This window comes from Schistocerca serialis, chromosome 8, assembly GCF_023864345.2.
Source record: "Schistocerca serialis cubense isolate TAMUIC-IGC-003099 chromosome 8, iqSchSeri2.2, whole genome shotgun sequence".
NCBI lineage: Eukaryota > Metazoa > Arthropoda > Insecta > Orthoptera > Acrididae > Schistocerca > Schistocerca serialis.
The window spans coordinates 303,621,767-303,648,412 of record NC_064645.1 but is presented as its reverse complement, the minus strand read 5'-3'; the positions used below and the strand labels follow the sequence as shown (position 1 = coordinate 303,648,412).

Below are 26,646 nucleotides of genomic sequence, written 5' to 3'. Positions count from 1 at the left end.
TAGAAGAACAACAGGATAATTGTACCAAGTCTCAATGAGACTGTCGCTGATCGCTTAAGAGTCCTAACTGTGGAGGTGGCATGCTGTTCAAAAAAGTTGATGGCCCCGTCTTTGGCATGGTGTAGTGGAGATCTTCAGGTTGCTGGCTGCACTGGAACTGCTCTCTGCAGTCCTTGTGCAAGATGTGCTAAATAGCTACCTTGTAAATGGATATGCTTGAGCCTGTTTTAGGCACATATCAAGGTGGATGCTTGAAGAGGTGCAGTTTGCCAACGAATTCTACCATCACAATGTACACCACCTCATGACCTGGCTGGAATGCTGTTGACATCCTCTGCTGCTCTGGCTGTGGAGTTCCAGAGCTATGAAGTTCCATGTCATCTGCACTGTAGGGGCTGAGCTCGCTGCAACCCATACAATGAATAAGTTGTGCATGGTGCTGTCAGTGCCAGATGTCTATGGCGTCATAGCATTCCTCATCTACCCTGTTCTACCCCGCCCCTCCCCTTCCCCCCTCCCCTCATTGGGGGCAAGAATTGCCATCCACATGGCATGTGATGAGCCAGGTACTTTATGACAGGCAGGCCCCTGCACTTGTGGCAGCAGTGGTCAGGATGTGTGGCATCTGTGACTCAGCAGACAGGAATGCACCTCTGGGGTGGCTTGTAATACTGATAGTGGCAAATGTGTGAGCTGCCAGAAGCCAGTCTGTAAGGAAACCATATTACATAAGTGACAACTTGACACAGAGGGCATAGCAATGTGAAAAATGAAATGGAAGAAAACATATGAAAAGGATTCGAAATCATGAGGGATGGCTATTGCCATGCCCAGGCATACAAGATAAAATCGTGACATGCTGCACATCAGAGGGAAAAGAGCAGTGCAGAAGCATATTGGAGGGAAAAGTGTGGTGTATGAGCACCTGAAGTAAATGATGTTTGGAACCACTTGGAGGGAAAAGTGCAGTGCAAAAACACCAGGGAGGAAAATTTGTGATGTGGAAGCAGTGAGATAAAACATTCTTGTGCAGAAGCACTTAGAAGGCATTGAAAGGCACTGAAAGGAACAAAAAGTATGTGCATAGAATAAGAGGGCCCTGGGCCATGTGCACAAATCAGGAACAGGTAGCAGAAGATTTCTAGACAGTGTACAACCAGACAAAGATGGCAAGCTGCATGCAAAAGAAGAGGCAGCAATAGTGCAGTCTGATGGTGGCAGACTCTGGTGGAGCAGCAGGATTGGCATCAAGCAGCAGCTGGTATCAAGATGGCATCATTGGGGTCCATGGCTGCACCACCAAAAACAAGATGCAGCGACAAAGGTGGTGGTCGTTGGAGGTGGTTGGTTCAAGCAGTGCACTGATGGCAGTGGCCGAGTACTCATGGAGTCACAACGGCACTGGTCACTGGGTCAGGTGCTGTGTCAGGGACCACCAAATGCATTGAAGTCAGGAGAGCAACATTCCCAGGCAGTCTTGACGTCATCGGATAACAAACCATCAAAACAATAAAATGGAATTGCATCTGCCAATAATCGCACAGTAAGGAGTAGATGGATGCCTGTTTGTCACAGTAAACAAATACACAGTCAGCTCTTGATAAGATACCAAAATGGTGCAAAGATCGGCAACTTGTTTTGAATATTCAGAAATGTGAAGTGTGCACCTCATAATATATAGGAAAGTAGTATTCAATGACTACAGTATAGTTGAGTCACAAAAAAATGGAAATGAGTGTTTGGCATTATGGGCCAGGAGTTCCCCATTTGGGGAAGTTCAGCTGCCGAGGGCAAGTACTTATTGCATTCAATGCCACATTGGGCAACTTGTGCATCGGAGATGGGGATGAAATGATGAGGACAACACAACACCCAGTCCTTGAGCAGAGAAAATCTCCCACTCCAGCTGGGAATCGAACCCAGGCCCCTTAGCCTGGCATGCACCACGCTGACCACTCAGCTAATGGGGGCGGACAGTTGAGTCACAACTGGAATTAGTCAGCTCATACAAAGACCCAGGTGTAACAGTTTGTTGGGGTATGAGATGGAGTAATCTCATAGGTGTAATATTAGCTAAGGCAGGTTGCAAGCAATAATTCTTTGGCAGGATATTAGGAAAATGCAGTCGGTCTACAAAGGACACTGCTTACAATCACTTATGCACCCCTTATTAGAATATTTCACAAATTTGTGAGGCCCATACAAAATAGGAGACTGAATCCAGGATGAAATTTTCACTATGCAGTGGAGTGTGTTCTGATATGAAACGGACTGGCAGATTAAAACTGTGTGCCAGACTGAGACTCAAATGCAGGACCTTTGCCTTTTGTGGGCAAGTGCTCTACTGACTGAGCTACCCAAGTATGGCTTACATCCCATCCTTGCAGCTCTAATTTTGCCAGCACCTCGCCTTCTACCTTTCACACTTTGTATAAGCTCCCCTGTGAACCTTGCAGAACTAGCACTCCTGGAAGAAAGGATATTGTAGAGACATGGCTTATCCACAACCAGGGGGTGTTTCCAGAATGAAATTTTCACTCTGCAGCAAAGTGTGCACTTGTATGAAACTTCCTGCCAGATTAAAATTGTGTGCTAGACCAAGACTTGAACTCAGGACCTTAGTCTTTTGCTAGCAAGTGCTCTACCTACTGAGCTACCCAAGCATGACTCACAACCCATCTTCACAGCTCTAATTCTGCCAGTACCTTGTCTCCTACATTCCAAACTTCCTGCACAGGAGAGCTTCTGTGAAGTTTGGAAGGTAGGAGACAAGGTACTGGCAGAATTAGAACTGTGAGGACAGGTTGTGAGTCATGGTTGGGTAGATCAGTCAGTAGAGCACTTGCCCACAAAAGGCAAATATCCCCAAGTTCAAGTCTCAGTCAGCACACAGGGGGAAGGGGGGAGGGGGGGAGTAAGTGAGTGAGAGAGAAAGAGAGAGAGAGAGAGAGAGAGAGAGAGAGAGAGAGAGTCGGAATGGCCACTGGAGGGATGGGGAGGAAGAGTGGTGTGGGAAGGCAGTACACAGCCTGGATGGGGAAGGAGTGATGTGGACATTGACTGAATAGAAAAGATATAGTACAGCAGTAGAAAACAGGTTAGCAGAGGTTTAGGCAAGGGGGACTGCGAAAATACAGAATATGCTGGAGAGATAATTCCCTCACGTGTAGTTCAGAGGAACTTTTTCCAGAAGGGAGTGTCTAAATAGCATGCATAGTGAAGCAGCTGTTTAAGTCATTTGTGTTGAGGAGAGCAGCATTTTGGGCAACTAGATGATCAAGTTTGCAATTTGCTACAGTTTAGCAGTGATAGTTCATGTGAGTAGACAGTTGGTTACCCATCATGCCCACACAGAATACTGCACAGAAATTGCAGCATAGCTAATATGTAATGTGACTGCTTTGATGCATACCTCTGCCTGTTATAAGATAAGAAACATTTGTGACTGCACTTTGCTAGGAGGTGGTGGGTGACATATGGGACAAGTCTTCCACCTGAGTCTTCCTCAACGGAATGGCCCATTGGGTGCAGAACTGGCAGCAGGTTTGGATGGGGATGGACAAGGATAACCTGTAGGTGGAGAGATCAGCAGAACACTACCTTGGGTTGTGAAGGTAGGATTGTGGGTACGATGTACCTCCTCTTGGGGCATGACAAGAAGTACTATAAGCCCTAAGAAAGGATGCGAATGAGCTTTTCAAGGCCAGGGTGATACCGGGTGATCAGAGGAGTGCTAATCAGTTGCTGGTTAGCAGGTTTACTGGTGCAGGAGATGACATGGGAGATTTGCTTATGGACGGGCTGCAACCCATACAATGAATAAGTTGTGCATGGTGCTGTCAGTGCCAGATGTCTATGGCGTCATAGCATTCCTCATCTACCCTGTTCTACCCCGCCCCTCCCCTTCCCCCCTCCCCTCATTGGGGGCAAGAATTGCCATCCACATGGCATGTGATGAGCCAGGTACTTTATGACAGGCAGGCCCCTGCACTTGTGGCAGCAGTGGTCAGGATGTGTGGCATCTGTGACTCAGCAGACAGGAATGCACCTCTGGGGTGGCTTGTAATACTGATAGTGGCAAATGTGTGAGCTGCCAGAAGCCAGTCTGTAAGGAAACCATATTACATAAGTGACAACTTGACACAGAGGGCATAGCAATGTGAAAAATGAAATGGAAGAAAACATATGAAAAGGATTCGAAATCATGAGGGATGGCTATTGCCATGCCCAGGCATACAAGATAAAATCGTGACATGCTGCACATCAGAGGGAAAAGAGCAGTGCAGAAGCATATTGGAGGGAAAAGTGTGGTGTATGAGCACCTGAAGTAAATGATGTTTGGAACCACTTGGAGGGAAAAGTATTAAGATCTTTACATTAAAAACAATGAATTAAGTTTCTGTGGTCATACCTCTTTAATGAGCAGACTTGAAGTCCAAATAACTCTAAGTTTAAAAGGAAAAAATGAATTTCTGATGTCAGGTTTAAAGCCAAAGTGCAAATCCAAGCTCCAGTCAAGAAGAATAAACACTTAACAACGCTAAAGGGGTACTCTGCTGAAGAAGTATTGAGAGTCAACTGTAATGAGATATCCAAGGCTGACAAGGATAGAAATCTCCAGTCTGACACTATCTCATTGATTAGAAGAACAACAGGATAATTGTACCAAGTCTCAATGAGACTGTCGCTGATCGCTTAAGAGTCCTAACTGTGGAGATGGCATGCTGTTCAAAAAAGTTGATGGCCCCGTCTTTGGCATGGTGTAGTGGAGATCTTCAGGTTGCTGGCTGCACTGGAACTGCTCTCTGCAGTCCTTGTGCAAGATGTGCTAAATAGCTACCTTGTAAATGGATATGCTTGAGCCTGTTTTAGGCACATATCAAGGTGGATGCTTGAAGAGGTGCAGTTTGCCAACGAATTCTACCATCACAATGTACACCACCTCATGACCTGGCTGGAATGCTGTTGACATCCTCTGCTGCTCTGGCTGTGGAGTTCCAGAGCTATAAAGTTCCATGTCATCTGCACTGTAGGGGCTGAGCTCGCTGCAACCCATACAATGAATAAGTTGTGCATGGTGCTGTCAGTGCCAGATGTCTATGGCGTCATAGCATTCCTCATCTACCCTGTTCTACCCCGCCCCTCCCCTTCCCCCCCTCCCCTCATTGGGGGCAAGAATTGCCATCCACATGGCATGTGATGAGCCAGGTACTTTATGACAGGCAGGCCCCTGCACTTGTGGCAGCAGTGGTCAGGATGTGTGGCATCTGTGACTCAGCAGACAGGAATGCACCTCTGGGGTGGCTTGTAATACTGATAGTGGCAAATGTGTGAGCTGCCAGAAGCCAGTCTGTAAGGAAACCATATTACATAAGTGACAACTTGACACAGAGGGCATAGCAATGTGAAAAATGAAATGGAAGAAAACATATGAAAAGGATTCGAAATCATGAGGGATGGCTATTGCCATGCCCAGGCATACAAGATAAAATCGTGACATGCTGCACATCAGAGGGAAAAGAGCAGTGCAGAAGCATATTGGAGGGAAAAGTGTGGTGTATGAGCACCTGAAGTAAATGATGTTTGGAACCACTTGGAGGGAAAAGTGCAGTGCAAAAACACCAGGGAGGAAAATTTGTGATGTGGAAGCAGTGAGATAAAACATTCTTGTGCAGAAGCACTTAGAAGGCATTGAAAGGCACTGAAAGGAACAAAAAGTATGTGCATAGAATAAGAGGGCCCTGGGCCATGTGCACAAATCAGGAACAGGTAGCAGAAGATTTCTAGACAGTGTACAACCAGACAAAGATGGCAAGCTGCATGCAAAAGAAGAGGCAGCAATGGTGCAGTCTGATGGTGGCAGACTCTGGTGGAGCAGCAGGATTGGCATCAAGCAGCAGCTGGTATCAAGATGGCATCATTGGGGTCCATGGCTGCACCACCAAAAACAAGATGCAGCGACAAAGGTGGTGGTCGTTGGAGGTGGTTGGTTCAAGCAGTGCACTGATGGCAGTGGCCGAGTACTCATGGAGTCACAACGGCACTGGTCACTGGGTCAGGTGCTGTGTCAGGGACCACCAAATGCATTGAAGTCAGGAGAGCAACATTCCCAGGCAGTCTTGACGTCGTCGGATAACAAACCATCAAAACAATAAAATGGAATTGCATCTGCCAATAATCGCACAGTAAGGAGTAGATGGATGCCTGTTTGTCACAGTAAACAAATACACAGTCAGCTCTTGATAAGATACCAAAATGGTGCAAAGATCGGCAACTTGTTTTGAATATTCAGAAATGTAAAGTGTGCACCTCATAATATATAGGAAAGTAGTATTCAATGACTACAGTATAGTTGAGTCACAAAAAAATGGAAATGAGTGTTTGGCATTATGGGCCAGGAGTTCCCCATTTGGGGAAGTTCAGCTGCCGAGGGCAAGTACTTATTGCATTCAATGCCACATTGGGCAACTTGTGCATCGGAGATGGGGATGAAATGATGAGGACAACACAACACCCAGTCCTTGAGCAGAGAAAATCTCCCACTCCAGCTGGGAATCGAACCCAGGCCCCTTAGCCTGGCATGCACCACGCTGACCACTCAGCTAATGGGGGCGGACAGTTGAGTCACAACTGGAATTAGTCAGCTCATACAAAGACCCAGGTGTAACAGTTTGTTGGGGTATGAGATGGAGTAATCTCATAGGTGTAATATTAGCTAAGGCAGGTTGCAAGCAATAATTCTTTGGCAGGATATTAGGAAAATGCAGTCGGTCTACAAAGGACACTGCTTACAATCACTTATGCACCCCTTATTAGAATATTTCACAAATTTGTGAGGCCCATACAAAATAGGAGACTGAATCCAGGATGAAATTTTCACTATGCAGTGGAGTGTGTTCTGATATGAAACGGACTGGCAGATTAAAACTGTGTGCCAGACTGAGACTCAAATGCAGGACCTTTGCCTTTTGTGGGCAAGTGCTCTACTGACTGAGCTACCCAAGTATGGCTTACATCCCATCCTTGCAGCTCTAATTTTGCCAGCACCTCGCCTTCTACCTTTCACACTTTGTATAAGCTCCCCTGTGAACCTTGCAGAACTAGCACTCCTGGAAGAAAGGATATTGTAGAGACATGGCTTATCCACAACCAGGGGGTGTTTCCAGAATGAAATTTTCACTCTGCAGCAAAGTGTGCACTTGTATGAAACTTCCTGCCAGATTAAAATTGTGTGCTAGACCAAGACTTGAACTCAGGACCTTAGTCTTTTGCTAGCAAGTGCTCTACCTACTGAGCTACCCAAGCATGACTCACAACCCATCTTCACAGCTCTAATTCTGCCAGTACCTTGTCTCCTACATTCCAAACTTCCTGCACAGGAGAGCTTCTGTGAAGTTTGGAAGGTAGGAGACAAGGTACTGGCAGAATTAGAACTGTGAGGACAGGTTGTGAGTCATGGTTGGGTAGATCAGTCAGTAGAGCACTTGCCCACAAAAGGCAAATATCCCCAAGTTCAAGTCTCAGTCAGCACACAGGGGGAAGGGGGGAGGGGGGGAGTAAGTGAGTGAGAGAGAAAGAGAGAGAGAGAGAGAGAGAGAGAGAGAGAGAGAGAGAGAGAGAGAGAGAGAGTCGGAATGGCCACTGGAGGGATGGGGAGGAAGAGTGGTGTGGGAAGGCAGTACACAGCCTGGATGGGGAAGGAGTGATGTGGACATTGACTGAATAGAAAAGATATAGTACAGCAGTAGAAAACAGGTTAGCAGAGGTTTAGGCAAGGGGGACTGCGAAAATACAGAATATGCTGGAGAGATAATTCCCTCACGTGTAGTTCAGAGGAACTTTTTCCAGAAGGGAGTGTCTAAATAGCATGCATAGTGAAGCAGCTGTTTAAGTCATTTGTGTTGAGGAGAGCAGCATTTTGGGCAACTAGATGATCAAGTTTGCAATTTGCTACAGTTTAGCAGTGATAGTTCATGTGAGTAGACAGTTGGTTACCCATCATGCCCACACAGAATACTGCACAGAAATTGCAGCATAGCTAATATGTAATGTGACTGCTTTGATGCATACCTCTGCCTGTTATAAGATAAGAAACATTTGTGACTGCACTTTGCTAGGAGGTGGTGGGTGACATATGGGACAAGTCTTCCACCTGAGTCTTCCTCAACGGAATGGCCCATTGGGTGCAGAACTGGCAGCAGGTTTGGATGGGGATGGACAAGGATAACCTGTAGGTGGAGAGATCAGCAGAACACTACCTTGGGTTGTGAAGGTAGGATTGTGGGTACGATGTACCTCCTCTTGGGGCATGACAAGAAGTACTATAAGCCCTAAGAAAGGATGCGAATGAGCTTTTCAAGGCCAGGGTGATACCGGGTGATCAGAGGAGTGCTAATCAGTTGCTGGTTAGCAGGTTTACTGGTGCAGGAGATGACATGGGAGATTTGCTTATGGACGGGCTCGATAGGATATTGTCCGTTAATAAAGGCCCTGTTAAGGTTATTAGCATATTTTGACAACTCCTGCTTTCCACTCCAGATGTGGCATCTGCAAGTGGTGAGACTGCAAGGAAGAAACTTTTCAGTGTGGAAGAGGTGACAGCTGTCAACGTGGAAATGCTGTTGGTGGTTGGTGGGCTTTATATGAACAGACATATTTAAGGAGCTATCCGAGACATGGAGATCGACATCTAGGAAGGTGACCCATTGAGTTGAGAAGAACCAGGCTAAGCTGATTTGGGAGTAAGTACTTGAGGTTATGAAGGAAACATCATGAAAATTTCACAAATGAATCTGAGCTAGACAAAGAGTTTTTGGCTGGATTGGAAAGGTTCCTCCAGAAGGCCCATAAGTATACAGGTGTAGGATTGTGCCATGTGAATACCTATGGCAGCACCAAGTATTTGTTTTATATATTTGGCCTTTAAAAGTGAAATAATTGTGCATCAGGATGTGGCTAGCCAGGAAAATTAGGAAGGAGCTGCTGGATCTCATTGGGGGGACAATGCAAAAGGTAGTGCTCCTTGGCTGCAAGGTATACAAGGACATCACATCCACTGTGCCTCTGAAGGAGTCTGGTGGTAATGGGACAGGAACTGTGGAAAGCCAATGATGGAAGTGAGCAGTGTCTTAGACATAGGAGGAAGGTTATGGACAATGATTTGGAGATGTTGGTCAACAGAGGCAGAATTTTGTACTATGGAAATGTTGTTATCAGCCACAATGGGATGACGAATAGGGAGACCTGTGTTGTTCGATTTTTGGAGTTTGGGGAGTATTATAGTTGAGAGTATGAGAGGAGGGAGGTGGATTCAGTAGATCAGGTTTTGGTGTAGATCGAAGGCCATGAGGAACTGCTGGAGGTCATACTGGATTTCTGGGATGGTATCACAGTCATAAGGTTTGTATGCAGATATGTTAGAAAGTTGGTGGACACCCTACTGTGATTCACAATGACAATGGTGTAGCATTTGTCTGCAGGAAGGATGATAAGATCTGGACTGGTTTTCAGATTACAGACATTGAGGTGTTCCATTGGAGGGAGGGATTTTGGAAAGGAAGATAAGGCTAAGTTAGAGGCGAAGAATTCTTGAAAGATTAGCAGGAGATAACTAGGTGGAAGGGGAGGAGGATCACAATTAGAGGGAGATTTGAACTGTTTTAAACAAGGTTCTATGTGGAGTTTTTGTTGACCATTGTCAGTGGGGTGTGTGGTGAAGAAATGTTTCCACTGCAGAGAACAAGTGAGGAAAGGACAACCTTTGCTCTTTCCTCCATGACCTAACACTTACTCCCAAATTTGTTTCATTAGGTCCTTTTCAACTCAATGAGCCACCTTCATAGATGTTGATCATCTCTCAAAAGGCTCCATAAATATGTCTGTTCGTATCAAGCACATCAACCACCAGCAGTATCTCCACTTTGATAGCTGTCACACATTGCATAACAAAAAGCCTCTTCATTACAGCCTCACTACCCATGGATGCCTTATCTGCAATGGAAAGCAGGAGTTTCCAAAATATACTGATAACATTGCCAAAGCCTTTACTGACAGACAACAGCTTAACCAGCTCATCCATAAACAGACCCAACGTACAGAATATCCTTGTCCATTCCTGTTCCAAACCTGCTCCCAATCCTACACTCAATGGGTCATCTCCTTGTAGAGGCACTCAATGGGTTATTCCCTTGTAGGGGAAGCAGGTGCAAGATGCGTCCCATACCCTCACCTACCACCTCCTTCAAAAGTCCAGTCACTAACATTTCCTAACCTATAAAAGACAGAGCTATGTGTGAAACCTGACATGTTATGTAAGAGCTATGTTGCAGTTACTGTGCAGCATTTTATGTTGCCATGATGGCTAACCAACTGTCTACTGTCATGAATGGGCAGCATCAAACTGTTGAAACCCCCCAAGTTGATCAGCTAGTTGCCAATCATGCTGTGCACCACAACACAGATGACTTAAACAGTGGCTTCACTATGTGTGCCATTTGGATACTCCCATTCAGCACAAGTTTCTCTGAACTACACAGATGGGAATTGTCTCTCCAGCAATTCCTGTATTCTCGAATCCTTCTGGTTATACCTTCACTGACCTTTTTCCCACTACCTCAGTTTATCTTTTCTCTTCTGTTATTGATCACACAACTCTTTCCCCATTCAGATTGCATACTGCCTTCTTTGACCACTACCCTCGCCCTCCTCAAATTCAGGCATTCTCTCTCTCTCTCTTTTCTCTTTCTTCCCCATCTCTCCTTTCCATCTGTCTATCCATCTCTCACCCTCTCTGTCTTTATCCTCCTCTCTTTTTCCCCTCCTCATATCTTTTATATGCTCTACACCCTCAGAACTCCTTCTGTTGTGTTGCACAGCTGTTAAGTCATCTGTCTTTCCTACTCCTGTCTTGAATTGTCTAGCTATCACCTCCTTGTCTTGTGCATCCTTCCCTACACCCTCCCCACAGCCATCAGCTCAGGCAACTGCTCTCAGTATTCAATAATTAATGTCACTGCAGCATGGTCCATACAGGTGCCTGTGCCTGTGCCTGTGTGTGTGTGTGTGTGTGTGTGTGTGTGTGTGTGTGATAGCTCTCAAAAGAAGGTGATGAATGCTGTATTCTGTTACGTATGTCTATGCACCAAATGCCTGTCACCTATGGGTCAGTGGTCGTCTTTTCATTATTTTATTCATTGTTCCATTTAAGAATTTTCATTATTGTTATAACTATGGAACCACACATATTTAGGAATAGCTAAATTGTACTGTAGAGAGGAAAACTTGTGAGGGTAACAAAGACTCAAAAATATCTGAATTTACTAATGTTTCCAAAGGTGGGAATTATTATTATAATGCATGGAAGCAATCTCATCTTATCAGCTTTGATTCCATGGAGAAGCAGTTGTGCCCAGTGGCTATATTTATTTCATATAGTAAAGGGTACACAGCAATCAGCCATAAACAATATTTACTGCATATTCATTACTTGGTCACTGTGTGGCCAAATTCAGTGCCAGACCAATCAAGAACCAATTACAATAAGGTAAAATGCATGTCTTATTAAATGTACAGTTGTATAAGGTTTAAATTGAATCAATCATTTTCCACATTATTGTAGTTGAAAGTTTATTAGTTTTAACACCAAACTTTGTAAATTATAACATATTTTTACGTGAAACTTATGAGAGAGGGAAATTTTAGAGCAGAAAGATTTCTGGTCCTTTTTGCATACTACTGCGGGTACAATAACTTAAAACATCAGTCTTGTCTGTTCCAATTCCTTCAACTGTGCTTAGTATTTAACATGGTTTTAATAAAAAAAGTTATTAACTTAGGTATTTTGAACAAGATGTTTTACACTTTTTAAGCTATGTTCAGTTGCAAAGTGTCCACCAATAACTGATGCCACCGATTAGTTCACACAATTACCACCACATATAAGTGTAAAATGTCAGTCAATGTTTTTAGTTACAGCCACCTTATTTGTTTTTCATAAATAACTTTTCAAAAAGTATGAAATAATAAATGAAATGATAAAACATATGAACTGTAAAATAAAGTTAATACATGTCATCAGTGCATCACGCATGTTCAAATGGTTCAAATGGCTCTGAGCACTATGGGACTTAACTGCTGAGGTCATCAGTCCCCTAGAACTTAGAACTAATGAAACCTAACTAACCTAAGGACATCACACACATCCATGCCCGAGGCAGGATTCGAACCTGTGACCGTAGCGGTCGTGTGGTTCCAGACTGTAGCGGCTAGAACCGCTTGGCCACTCCAGCCAGCCATCACGCATGTAAACAGTGTACTGTAGAGTGACATAATGTCCACCGAAGTTAGCTGTGTTGTAACTGTAAACAGCGACCTCTGTCTGAACTCAACCTTTGACATTAACAGTCAAGTTGTGCATAAATAAGTGGTTTTAATGTTTTTAGCTTAAATTTTCTGGTGCGTATTTTATGATTAACTCACTTTTATAGCTTATGCAGCTGTACATTTAAACAATGGATCTCCAGGTTGGAATATCAACAATGTAAGGAAAAGATACATTGCTACTCACTGTAAAGATAACATGTTGAGTTGCAGACAGACACAATGAAAAGACAGTTACACATTTGCTTTCAGCCAAAGTTTTCTTCAGAAAAGGAAAAACACACATATGCACATATCCCTTCATGCACACCTCACGCACACATGACTGCCGTCCCCAACATCTCAGACAGGAATGCAACGATCATGTAGAATGGAAGCAGCAGTCTGGAGGGGGCAGGTAAGGGGAGGGAATAGCAGGGTATGGGTGGGGGAGAGGGAGGTGGGGGGAGAAGAGTACTGTCTGGTGGAGTGTGCAGGGACTAGACTGCTACCAGGCACAGTGTCGGGAGCTGTGGGGCAGGAAGACTGGGAGGAGGAGTGAGGTGTCAGTGAAAAAGAGAGGAATGAGTAAGGGGAAAGATGGGTGGGTGTGTTGGTAGAGGGCAGCACACAAAGGGGATAAAAAGAGGAAGAAAGTGATACGACAGAGGGGGTGGAAACTGTTGGATGGTAGGTGTTGGGAGAGTAGGTTACCTTAAGTTGAGGCCAGGATAATTTCATGAAAGGAGGATGTGTTGTAAGGATAACTCCTATCTGCGCAGTTCAGAAAAGCTGGTGGTGGAGAGGAGTATCCAGATGGCTCGGGTAGTGAAGCAGCCACTGAAATCAAGCATGTTACGTTCAGCTGCATGTTGTGCCAGAGGTTTGTCTGCTTTGCTCCTGGCCACAGTTTGGCAGTTCATACTAGTGGACAGATGGTTGGTAGTCATAATGATATAAAGTCATACAATGACTGTAGCAGATCTGGTACATGACATGGCTGCTGTCACAGGTGGTCTGGCATCTGATGGAGTAGGATAAGCCTGTAACAGGACTGTAGGAAGTGGCAGTGGGTGGGTTGGGCAGATCCTGCACCTCGATCTTCCACAGGGATATGATCCCTCTGGTAAGGGGTTGGGATTGGCGGTGGCAGCATAGGGATGGAGTAGGATGTTATGAAGGTTGGGGGGGTGATGGAACACCACTTTAGGAGGGGTGGGAAAGATCTTGGCTAGGATGACCCTCATTTGAGGGCATGTTGATAGGCAATTAAAGCCCTGACTGTACATTTAATAAGGCATGAATGTTACATGATGATAACTGATTCCTTATATGTCTTTTAGCACTGAAGATGGTCACACAGTGACCAAACTTTGGGCATCCAATAAATGTTATGTGGGACTGATTGCTGTACTCTTCACAAATTGAGTAACCTAGCCATTTTTGAAGAACTAAAATATAATTTTTCATGTTGATCATCAGAATCTAGTTCCAAAAATTCTGAACAGTAATTTGTGATGATTTTTTCTTATTGGTGTGTAACATTTACTGATAATGCAATATTTTGTAATAACTAAATTGATCATATTGTCAGTTTTTGAAGTGTAGTGCAGTTTCATTTGAGAATTACAGTTTTTTTCACAGATGCATTATAAATGTTTTTGTGTCATTGCTTCATAATTGTGTCTAAAAGTAATGGTCTCCATCAGCAAAAATAATGAATACCACCTTCTGTTTCAAACAAATTGAGGGTTCATCAATCCATATTTTTGTCCCTTGTAGTGAATTGACTTTCCTCAGTAGATTATTGAGTGGCTTAGCATACTTTCAAGTATGTGTTATTATTATTTATCCTCAAATGAAAGGAAGGCCAGTCAAATGTTTATTCATTAATACTAAAAAATTTTTCTTACAGGATGGTATATCCATACAATTAGATAAGTGTCGGAAAATCAGAACTGACGATGTGTTCTTATTTTGAAATTCAGAATTGTTATAACTGGCAACTTTCCTTTGTCCTAATACACACTTTTGTTTACTGAGTTTTATGCTTCACACAAACTGGACTTAATTTTGTTGTATCATTATTTTCAGAAGTACTAATTCTTACAGCATTAAACAGTGAACATAAATGTTGTATTGCACATGTTTCAGCACCATACGATAACATATTGTGTATGTTTTTATCTTTATTTTGTGGACAATCTCATTTTTTGTGCTAATATTATCAACTGTTTGGTGGGTGGCAATTGTTTTGTTATGATGCTACAGTAATCAGTCTTAAGCTATGATGTCTTGTGTGTGTTTTGTGGGCTGTTTAGTGTGCAAATGAAAACTGAGAAAACAGCTGTAATTAATCCTCTTTCCATTTTTCAATCCTTTCTCAGATTATAAAACAAGAGTGTTCATGGCCATAACTGAAATGCTGCATTGGTTTGCTGGAAAGCAGATCAGGAATGTTGCTGTAAGTATCCAGACAATATTATTTATTGTTTTGCCTATCACATGTATGCAGGATGTATCACAAAAACACAAATCATCTTTGTTAGTTGTTCAGGATAGAAACAAACATTTCTCAAGAGGAACCCACGTCCAGAATGCATAGCTTTTGGCTCTGTGAGGTGTAAGAGTTTGAGAACAATGATGGCAAAGCTTTTTTAGATTGTTTTTGGTATTCTAATTAGTTTGCAACTCATTAGCTATTGCAGAAAAAGGACACACAGACTGCACCTGTAGAATACTTAATGTGTTGAGTAGGATTGGCAGACTGATCACTTTTCAAGATAGAATTCATGTCCACAAATTTGTGATCTGTGTGTTGTAGGGTGTTGCAGTTAAAGTCAAAATTTTGCATTCCAACTCAATTGCAGAGTGTAAACTGGCAGTGTAGAGACTGAATGAAACAGATGTGGCTGCGCAGTCAGTATTTTATTGCAGTATGAATCATGCAAGAGGGTCCACCTCTTATACACTGAAGAGCCATAGAAACTGGTACATCTGCCTAATACCGTGTATCCTTCACCCCCCCCCCCCCCCCCCCCCCTAGTGTGGAGAAATGGCACAATATGACATGGCATGGACTCGACTAATGTCTGAAATGAAATAGTGCTGGAGGGAACTGACATCATGAATCCTGCAGGGTTATCCATAAATCCGTAAGAGTATGAGGGGGTGGAGATCTCTTTTGAACAGCACATTGCAAGGCAGCCCAGATATGCTCAATAATGTTCATGTCTGGGAAGTTTGGTGGCCAGAAAAAGCGTTTAAACCCAGAAGAGTGTTCCTAGAGTCACTTTGTAGCAATTCTGGATGTGTGGGGTGTTGCATTGTCTTGCTGTAATTGCCCAAGGCCACCAGAATGAACAATGGACATGAATGGATGCAGGTGACCAGATAGAATGTCTGCCACCGTAGCATGCTGGCTTTTCATGCCGGGGGGCCTGGGTTCAATTCCCAGCTGGGTTGGAGATATTCTCTGGTCAGGGACTGGGTGTCTGTGTTGTCTTCATCATCATCATTTCATCCTCATCGACACACAAGTCACTGAAGTGGCATCATCTCAAAAGACTTGCACCAGGTGATAAGGTCTACCCACTAGGAGGCCCTCGCCACATGACATTTCATTTCATCAGAAAGGATGCTTACATACGTGTCACCTATCAGAGTCATATCTAGACTTACCAGGGGTCCCATACCACTTCAACTGCACACGTCCCACACTATTACAGAGCCTCCACCAGCTTTAACAGTCCCCTGCTGACACCCAATGTCCATGGATTCAAGAGGTTGTCTCCATACCTCCACACATCCATCCACTTGATACAATTTAAAATGAGACTCATACGACCAGGTAACATGTTTCTAGTCATCAATGGTCTGATGTCTGTGTTTGGGCACAGGCGAGGTGTAAATCTTTGTGTTGTGCAGTCATCAAGGGTACATGAGTGAACCTTTGGCTCAGAAAGCCCACATTGATGATATTTTATTGAATGGTTCACATGCTGACACTTGTTGATGGCTCAGCATTGAAACCTGCAGCAATTTGCAGAAGTGTTGCACTTCTGTCATGTTGAATGATTCTCCTCAGTCGTCATTGGTCCTGTTCTTGCAGGATCTTTTTCTAGCCACAGTGATGTTGGAGATATGATGTTTTACTGGATTCCTGATATTCATGGTACACTCATAAAATGGTCCTACAGAAAAATCTTCACTTTATCACTACCCTGGAGATGTTGTGTCCCATCACTCCTGTGCTGTCTATAACACCATGTTCAAACTCACTTAAATCTTGATAACCTGCCATTGTAGTAGCAGTAACTGATCTAACAACTGCACCAGAATTTGTTGTTTTATATAGGCATTGCCGACTGCAATGCCATGTTTTGCCTGTTTATGTATCTCTGTATTTGAATGTGTGTTCCTATGCCAGTTTCTTTGGTGCTTCAGTGTATTACAGAAGCATACATCATGGGTTTCATTGTACTCCACAGGAAATAGTCAAGACGTAGTCAAGAGGTGAAAGATCTGGTGACTGCAATGACTATGGGACAGGTCCTCCTCTGCCAACCCTGTGATTTGGGTATGTGAAGTACTGTTATTTTGCAGTCATGTTACCTGATGAATGCATCATGGCACATTATCCTGTAGGGTGAAAAGAAAATCTCTGGGAGAAATGAGGTAGATAGGTCCTGGTATTCTGTTTGACATTTGATATGGCCCAACCTATTACCCCAACCCACATGATCACATTGATCCTGTGCTGTTTATCTGTAAACACTTGCACAAATGGATTATTGTTTACCCAAATATCAGTGCTGTGCAAGTTTACAGTATCATCTCAAATGAATTTAGATTCATCGATAGGTAGTATTAAAGTTGTTAATTATAATTGAAATATCCAAAGCTGTGAATACCTTGGGCAAACTGCTTGCCAGGGCAGTCTTCAGTAATTTTGCATGGACTTCACAAATGGTATGGATGTAGGTCTTATTCACAGAAGGCTCTTCACACATTAGACATACCAAATGCTTATGGTACATGGTTAGTACTGGTGGATGATTTATTTACAAATTTCTCCAGCATATCTCCTTCAAAGGTACCATTCTGAACTAAGCAATACTCAGAACACTCAAACCACACATTAGAACTACAATAAAGCCCCCTTTTTACACTTTTTGGCAGACTGACTAAAAAATGTGTAAAATACAGGAAAGTGTAAGAAAGCCAAAATGAGTAAATTACTCTTACCATCATTCTCTTTATATTGTTCAAAATATGAAATTAAAACCATTTAAACATTACCTATTTACAAAAAACTGAAATAATGTTTTTATTTTTTTCTAACAGCAATTAGCTCTACTTGTTTCTCCACAGTGTACAAAGCATTAGTCACAAAGGCAGTGACTGAGTACTGACACACAGAAAAAAAACACACACACAAAAAAAAGTGTATGGTCATGTCCACTGGTGTAAATAAAATGTGAAGTTAGCGTCCTTTCTGTAACTACATTAAAAAGATATTCATACTTTTTATTGTTAATCATTATAAAATTATGGTAAATAAAACTTGTTACACAGTGTTGGTTAAAACACTAAAGTTGGCAGCTTTCACAAACAGAGAAAAATAGGCACGAAATCTACAACTTGCTGCTGACAATGACATCACTCGGTTCAGGGGTGTGCTGGGTGAGAAAGAGGGCACAAATTGTTGTCATGTTAGAGAGCATATTAGGAGGAACGTTTACATCTGTCATCAGATTTTACCAACCTAAGACTGTGTGACTAGTATGGATTAGTGCGAAAGTAACAATGATTTGTAAAAGCCCATTATAGAAATGGCAATCTTCAAATTTGGTGGTTATTGGTGTAATTGGCTGTGAAATTAAATTGAAGCTGTTGTAATACAACACAGTGAACAGAAGGAAGGTTGCTTCTGGAGTCTCTATTGTCAGATCTTGATTAATATTAAAGCAGTGACTCAGCATACTTTCCCACCCTTCCAAACACTGCAAATCCATAATACAGGTGGCCACAATCCAACATGCCAACAATGAAAATCTTGCTTACCATGATAACACTATGCTAAACAATCAATAACTTTGTGTATAGTCTGTGTTTTCTGCTTAGCTCAAAGCCTGACTCTGAGTAGGAATATGATGCACTTTTTGCACATATTTGTATGAAAGTCAATGTTAAAGGTCATGATAACTTCAAAGAAAACTTTAAATGCAGGTAATGTTGAAACATAGAATCATTAATGATAGAAAACACTGTATTGAGAGAGCAGGACTTCTGTTGGGACTGATATAAATGAATGTAAAATGTGGGAAAATGTATGAAGCAGGAACATAAAAATGTTTTTTTATGTATATAACAAGAAATGTAAAAAACAGAAAATATTATTTGCTATATGCACATACTACAATTTTGGAAAATTGCGAAGTCCAATATGTGGTACTTACTTTTAACTTTTCACTCTCCCATAATTCCACTTAATTTTTTGATATGTTAAATAATGTGTAGTATTTCTGTTGGAAAAGCTGTCTTCATACACTCTTCCACCAGCTCTACCATTGGCTTCCAGAGGAATACTATCAATGCAGTCCATATGTGTAAATTAGACTGACAGCTAATGTGTTCTACACCCAGTGAAGTTACTAGACATAATGTGGAAAACCACTGTTCTCAGACTTCAACATTCCATAGTGTCCAGACTGTGCATTTCTGGACAGGCATTCTCTTTTGAAAGATGATCAGTTTGCAGTCTTGTACAACATGCTAAGTGTTATCTGTGTTTTTTATTAAGCCCTGTGTATATATTCTGTTAATGTACGTGTGTCCTAAATTTGGCTTGTAATGATCATTATAAGGTGTCAGGTTGTAACCTCCCCCCTCTCTTATCGACCTTAATGACAGTGAAAAATGAAACCGCGTGTACCTAATGGGAATTTTGGAAAAGCAATCGTCACCGAAGTTAATCTGTCGGTAAAGAGGGAGGAAAGGGTTACATCTAAATGAAATGATAAATGCCAATGAAACTGGTGGAAATTAATTTTGAAAAGGGGTAAAGTTAATGAAGAAAGTAAATGTGCAGCTGTTACGTTAACAATTAACTAGCGGTAATTAGATATTTGAGATTTGGGGGAAATTACGGTCGCCAGTCCTAAGGACAATTACTATAGTAACTGAAAAAGAAAGGTAATTACACATATAATTAGCACTAGAAGCGTGGCAACTGAAGGTTGACACGTGTAGTGTGAAAACTGAAAGTTTGTCAGAAGTAATAAATTTCGCTACACTCTGACTTAATTTAGCAAAAGAATTAATAAAACCGGAAAATCGAAAGTTAATTTAGTGACTGAAGTTAATAGTGAGCTTTCTTTCTGAAGCACATCGAAATCCAGTAAAATACGGTTAGTCTTGGACTACCTCAACAATCATTTCAAAAGCAACTTGACTCTACGCAATTCAGAAACAAGAGATTTAACTTTGAACTTGAATTAAATGATTCTGAACTATTAACAATAGTAAAATTTAGTACGTACCAAGCTGAGCTGCAGTCACAGGTAAGCTAAAATATGCTAACAAAACTCGCACTCTAAATTTGTGCTCGTGTAACCTAAATATTGTAGCCAGCTACTGAACTTTGAAATTAAAGCAGTGAAATCTAATTATATTATTTTAATGCTGGCGTTTGAATTTCAACGACACTCGGGTTCATTTCGGAAAAGGAAGGGACCCTGCTTGGCAATGCAATTGGGACAATGAGCAACAAAGGTTCATGCTAAGTTGCTGTAATTTTGCGAGACAAATGGAACAATTTGAAAAGCTGAGGTCTGCCATACAGTTCTGAAACTTTACGTGCTTTTAGTCTTCCTTGTTGGTTGATTGAAGGTTTGAAGCCGTCGATCGAGGAGGTGGCGACAGTCACTCATTGTCGGCCGTCGCTGTAGCAGAAGCTGGATGTTGGCGCGCCTTCTTCTCGACACGGTCACCAGGCGAAACGGGCTCTTGATGTGCGCCAGCTAATGCTTCCCGTCCGCGACACCATGTCAGAAACTATCATCGCGAGTCGAGCGCAATTACATGCTGCCAAACCCCGAAAGCGCGGCAACTCGCGGGAGCGTCACACAACACCCCTGCTCTACTCGCTACTCCAGCCAGACTCCGACTCACAGCTCTGCCCGCGCTCCACGCGGCAGAGTTAACACTACCAAAGATCCTACACACTTTGATTCTTCACACGACCCATCGATGTAATCGTTCGATAGCAGTTTTCCCTAGGCAAGACCCAGCGTAAAAATACAAATAATATTTACGAAACAATCCAATTATACATCGACATGAGTGCATAAATATATATATACAAACAGTAAAACAATTACAATATATAAAGAGACAGAAATGTCATATCTTGAGGTAACAAAACAAGGCAAAAAAATAATAGTACAATAGATGGAAATAGGAGGATATGCATTTCCGGCGTTACAAGGTTCAACAAGACTTTGTTAATGACAAATAAAGACGTACTATGTGTATAGTTCACTAAGAGATGAAAATATCAATTCATTGTTTTGCACACATCTTCCAACTGATGTCTTTTTTTTTTTTCAGGCAGTTGGTGGTAATATAATGACTGGGTCACCAATATCAGACTTGAATCCAATATTTATGGCAGCAGGATGCGAACTTCAAGTTCAGAGTGCAGGTAGCTATTTCAAATGTGTTAGCAAATGATTATCATTAAAAATATAACAGAAACAGTTTAACTCTATTACTAGGAAAATAGTGGAAATATCTCTCTCTCTCTCTCTCTCTCTCTCTCTCTCTCTCTCTCTCTCTCTCTCTCTCTGTGTGTGTGTGTGTGTGTGTGTGTGTGTGTGTGTGTGTGTGTGTGTGTGTGTGTGTGTGTGTGTGTTTTCACAACAAGAGTGTCTAAATTGGATAGACATTGAGATAACAGTGTAAATATTCTGTAGGTCAATAACAGAGGTGTATATGTTTGAACTGCCATTACATGGCTACTGTGGAACAATAAGAAATATCTTTAACTATGACATCATGGTAGTCTATGAATAATGACTTTTTGAAGATTTCCATCTAGCATTTTGAGAAAGGGAAGAAAATTGACGATAATGAATATTTTATACTCCATAGAAACTCTTTTCACTCTGTAGTTACTTTGTGATGCACTTTAAGATTTCTTTCTGTTCTAGAGCGAGGACAGAGATTTATAAAAATGGATGAAAAGTTCTTCACTGGATACAGAAGAAATGTCATTCAACAGGATGAAGTTTTGGTCAGCATAAAAATACCATATACAAGTGAGGTAATAGATTTTAAACATAACTATAAATGTGAAGTAGAATCAAAAAGTTATCATAATCAGTTTAATAAACTTGCTAGTTTTCAGAATAAATCCTTTGTCAGGCTAGAATGAACACACACACACACACACACACACACACACACACACACACACACACACACACACACACACACACCTGTGCTTCTACATTATGCTGGCCAGTTATATAACTGTATGTCCAGCCAGCTCAATGGTGTGTGTGTGTGTGTGTGTGTGTGTGTGTGTTTTTCACTCTAGCCCAACAAAGGATTTATTCTGAAAGCTAGCAAGTATTATTTCTTTTTTATGTGTACCTGTTGACAAGTCAATGCTTCTGCTATTCAGGGAGTGGCCTCTTTTACTTGTGAGTTATTGATTGTTCTTACACCATTTTAAACTACATTTATTTCAAAATCCTTCCCTGCAGTCATACTTTTGTGGCATTATCCAATTGTTCGAAGTATTGATGGAATCAGTTATCAGGAAGTTTCTTCAGCTACTGTGCCACACATTTCATTATTTCTCCACAATCTGTGGAACAGTACCTTCAATGTCATTTTTTGTTGCCATAAAAATGTGATTTGAGTGAGTGCAAGGCTGAGCAAATGTGGAATATGTTCCAGTGTAGTGATATTACCCTTGGCAAGGTAAATTTTGCTCAGTAACTCATGGTGTGCAAGGAAATTGTAATACATGAAAATCCAATTTGTTCATGTACATTTCCATCAGAGTCTGTCTCATAAATTTTGGATACATTCATGTAAAGTTCTTTAGTCAAAATTTAACTATCTGGGATAGAACTTTTGGGGTTAATTCACAGTGAATGATAATGCTCGTGATAAAAAAGAAAACCATGTTTAACATTATTTTCTCCTTTATTTTCTTGGAAATAACTTTCCTTCCACTCAGATAATCAACATTTTGTCTCTAGCATACAAGAAAATTGATGTTTAATCACTAATCACAACAATTTTGAAAAGGTGCTTGCATGTGACACTGCTGAGACAATTCTTGCCACAGATACTCAAGCTTCCTTCAACTCAGAGGCATGTTCAAAACACCATGCAACATGCTATGAACAATTTGAAATTGACTTGAGCTGTATTGTTGTTAATCATTTGATGAATGCTCCCAGTGCTTCTTCAGTACTGAAAATGGATACCTCTCCTTTCTCAAGACCCTCGGAGGCTCAAATGGCTGACTGTTGTAGCACAACAAAAAATCATATATTCATATACTAATTAACATAGGGCAGTTGGAAATCTAACAGCACTGTCTTTATAACAGTGCTGGATGCTTGAAAAAGACAGTTACGCAGGACTAGCAGTCTTCCTGAGTACTTAACTGGTCAGTGAACTCTTGTGAATGATCATTCCTTTACTATCAACATATCAGTTCCTTTCTTGTTTAGGTTATGTAATCTGCTCTGTTTTCCACTGTTGTTGAAACTGATAGCAGCACTGACAATATTAAAGGGACAGATCAGCAAGCATGCATGGTTAGAAGTATTCTAATTAAACAAAATTTTTTGGATAACTGCTGCAAATGAAGGAAGCACATTTCTCTCCATCCAATGACAGTTCTCGATTACTTATTATTCATCAGGTTTTCAAAATAATTGAGTGTATCAGAAGACTGCTGACAGAGTCAGTTGCCAGTTGCATTGATTGTGAAACTTTTATTCCTCTTGTTAGAATAGAAATAGTCATGTTCATGACACCACCAACAACAACATCACCACCACCACCATTACGAATGACAACAACATGTTGTTGAGTGATGCATTACATCTGGCTGGACTTTTGTCTCTGACAAAACTGTTTTGAACTTCAAAAGGTCTTCTTTTTGTATGAGCCATGGAGAATAACAAAATAAGTCCATTCAGTCATGTTCTGAGGACACTTCGAACTTTGCTGACATGCTCCCATTTCTGATTAAAACATGTGCTTACTGTTGATTCTGATAATGAAAGCTACTTATCAATATTATAATAAAATGTCTAAAAATGTTCACATTGTGAAAACATAAAAACCCTAAACGTTTGGTAAGGAAACACACCACTACAAACAAGGTATCCAATCAAAATGTGAGAAAAATGCTGCATCAAGAACTTGGGAACCATCTTCATGAAATAACTAGCTTCTTGCCTGCATACACATATGTCACATATATTTCATGCTGGTGACTGTCTGATTCTATAATGTTTTATACAATGTGACTCCAGAAAGGACATTAAATGCATCTAATGAATTTAGCCACGTGGTTTTATCTTTGGCCCAGCATACCCTCACAAAATTATTACCTTTGTTCAGTGCTGATTGTTGAAATGTGGTTGATACACTGAAGACAGACAGTGCTTCATACTTTTCAATTATTGCAAGTCAACAAAGTCCATGAAATAAATATGAGCAGGTCATTTTCAAACATTTTTACATGTTACCCCTTCTTATCTCAATCTTCAAACCTAGGGCTAGTTGGAGTATCTTACTCCTACAGTATTTTTGTACAAATAACGAGTCATATTATACCAAACATGATTAAAATTGCTCCCTGTGTTTGTGAATTGTGTTTTATGTCAGCCATTTTCACCCCCATATACATCCATAGTGGTGTATTGCTGTCACAGTAATTTTATCCAGACAACAATCAGTATGTGTACCAGTTCCTTAGAAATTGCTTCAGGCATGATGGAGGTGTGCCACAGTAAACTCACGCTGTTATTGTCATTGTGGGCTTAAACTAAATTGTGCTCTTTTAAAATTTTTGAGATCAGTTAGCCTATCCTCACTCAAAACAATCATTATCTAATTTGATTGTACAATTACATGAGATAGATTAGTTTGAGAATTTTCAGATGCTTACAAAATTTTTGTAAGTTACCAATGTGAATGTTTTGGATATGTAATTTATTTTGTAGCAAATCAGAATTTGTTGTTCACAGTTCGAATTTCATTGTACATCAATGCACATAAATGTGCATTTTTGAGAATTTTCACAAGTTATCACTGTCCTTCGCATAATCTATGAGCAATTTGTAGCAAATCAGTTTTTGTGATTTAGTTCCTGTAGCAGATTTTGTAATTAACATGTAGTTTTCCATTAAAGAGAAGTGGCCATATATAATATCTACATTTATCACAAATTAACTCTATTTGTGAGTTTGCCAACAACTATAATTAACATCAAAACGTTTTAGAAAACTAGTAATCTTTATCACATATTTTTGTGTTGCCTTAATAGAAATCTCATTTTGTGTATTTACTTCAGTTCTTATAGGGAATTAGCAACTTTTTAGCTAAATAGATTAAAAGATAACCAGCAGGCTTAATTTAAAGTCATATGCTCACTGCCTTGTAATACATAGCACCAGTTTGTTGATGTTCATAAGCAGCTGAAAATCACCCTGACTACTGTCAAATGATTGGCAGCTGCTGCAAATAGGTACATTGGAAGAGCTCGTGAGAGTCATGTACCTGTGATACCTGTACCAGACATACTTCAAGTATCATCAAGTACTAACTGTCCTCTCTTGTGGATCCTGTCTCCTCTGCAGAAAGTACAGGACTTGTCATTACATGTCCACTTGACTGCAAGCGGCTTGTCAATGGTAGCTCTAGGTGTCCTGTACAGAGAGAATGGGGACCAGGGAGGACTCAGGATGTTTTACTGATCACCCTGAACAACATATTTGAGGTGCTGTCTTTCACTGAAACTGAAACTGAGTCAGTTGTACTCACTTCACCCATTTTGGGGAAACCTGTCTTGTCTGGTGCGAGGAGGAGACAAATGCAACAGGGTAGGGGTCTACTAATCATTGGCAGTTGAAATGTATGGCACATGATGGTACCCTTCAGGGAAATGGCAGCAATGGACAGGAAAGGACACCAGGTGCACTCAGAGTGTATACTTGAGGCCTCATTCAACATGTTGAAGAGGCTTTTCTGGCAGACATTGACGAAACAGGCTGCAACCAACTGTAGATTGTGGTGCATACAGGAGCAAATGATGCCTGTCATCTGGGCTCAGAGGCCATTCTTGGATCATTCCAGTGACTGGCAGAGAAGGTTGAGAAGACCAGCCTTGTGCGTGGAGTTTCAACAATGCTTTCAATTTGCAGCATTGTTCCCAGAACTGATTGTGGCCCTTTGGTTCTGAGTTGTGTGGAAGGACTGTACGCAAGACTTCAAAGTTTCTGTGACAAGATAGGCTGTGACTTCCTGGACTTGCACCATAGTGTTGAGAATTGTAGGGTCCCCCTAAATAGGTCAGGTGTGCACTACACATCAGAGGCTGCTACTCAGGTAGCTGATTGTATGTGGGGTGCAGTGACAAGGTATTTTTTTTTTTTTTTTTTTTTTTTTTTTTTTTTTGATTGTATGTGGGGTGCAGTGACAAGGTATTTTTTTAAAAAAGATTAGGTGACTCTCTATACAATCCAGATAATGATAGCTGTAGGAAACCCAGAAGTAGCAGTGTAAGAACAAAACAAATGCCTCCCACAGGTGAGAATATTAAAATCCTAATGGTAAACTGCCAAAGCATTCACAACAAAGTGCCAGAGTTTGAAGCGCTCAAGGAAAGCAGTGCAGCTCACATAATACTAGGTCCAGGAATCTGGTTGAAACCTGACATTAATAACAGTGAGATTTTTGTGGAAAATGTAAGTGTATATCAAAAGGATAGACAAATGAGAAGTGGAGGTGGTGTATTTGTTGCAGTAGACAATGAACTAAAATCCACCGAGACGGAAATTAAAGCTGCATGTGAGATTGTTTGTGCAAGACTCAGAATCAGAGGTGGGGATAAAATGATAATTGGATCCTTCTATCACCCACCAGACTCATCTCCTGACGTAACCAAAAATTTTAGAGAAAACCTCTATTTGCTTGTACATACATACCCCAATAATTCTGTAATCATCAGTGGAGACTTTAATCATCCAA

General features: G+C 41.3%; 1 protein-coding gene across 1 annotated transcript in view; it reads left to right on the top strand.

Annotated features, from left to right (window-relative positions):
• LOC126416092 (xanthine dehydrogenase) overlaps positions 1-26,646 on the top strand; it is a 251,217-nt gene that overhangs the window by 151,238 nt on the left and 73,333 nt on the right. Inside the window, exons 8-10 of the mRNA XM_050083585.1 lie at positions 14,745-14,821; positions 20,971-21,064; positions 21,573-21,685. Coding sequence (XP_049939542.1) covers positions 14,745-14,821; positions 20,971-21,064; positions 21,573-21,685 — 284 coding nt within the window. The remainder of the gene's footprint in view (positions 1-14,744; positions 14,822-20,970; positions 21,065-21,572; positions 21,686-26,646) is intronic.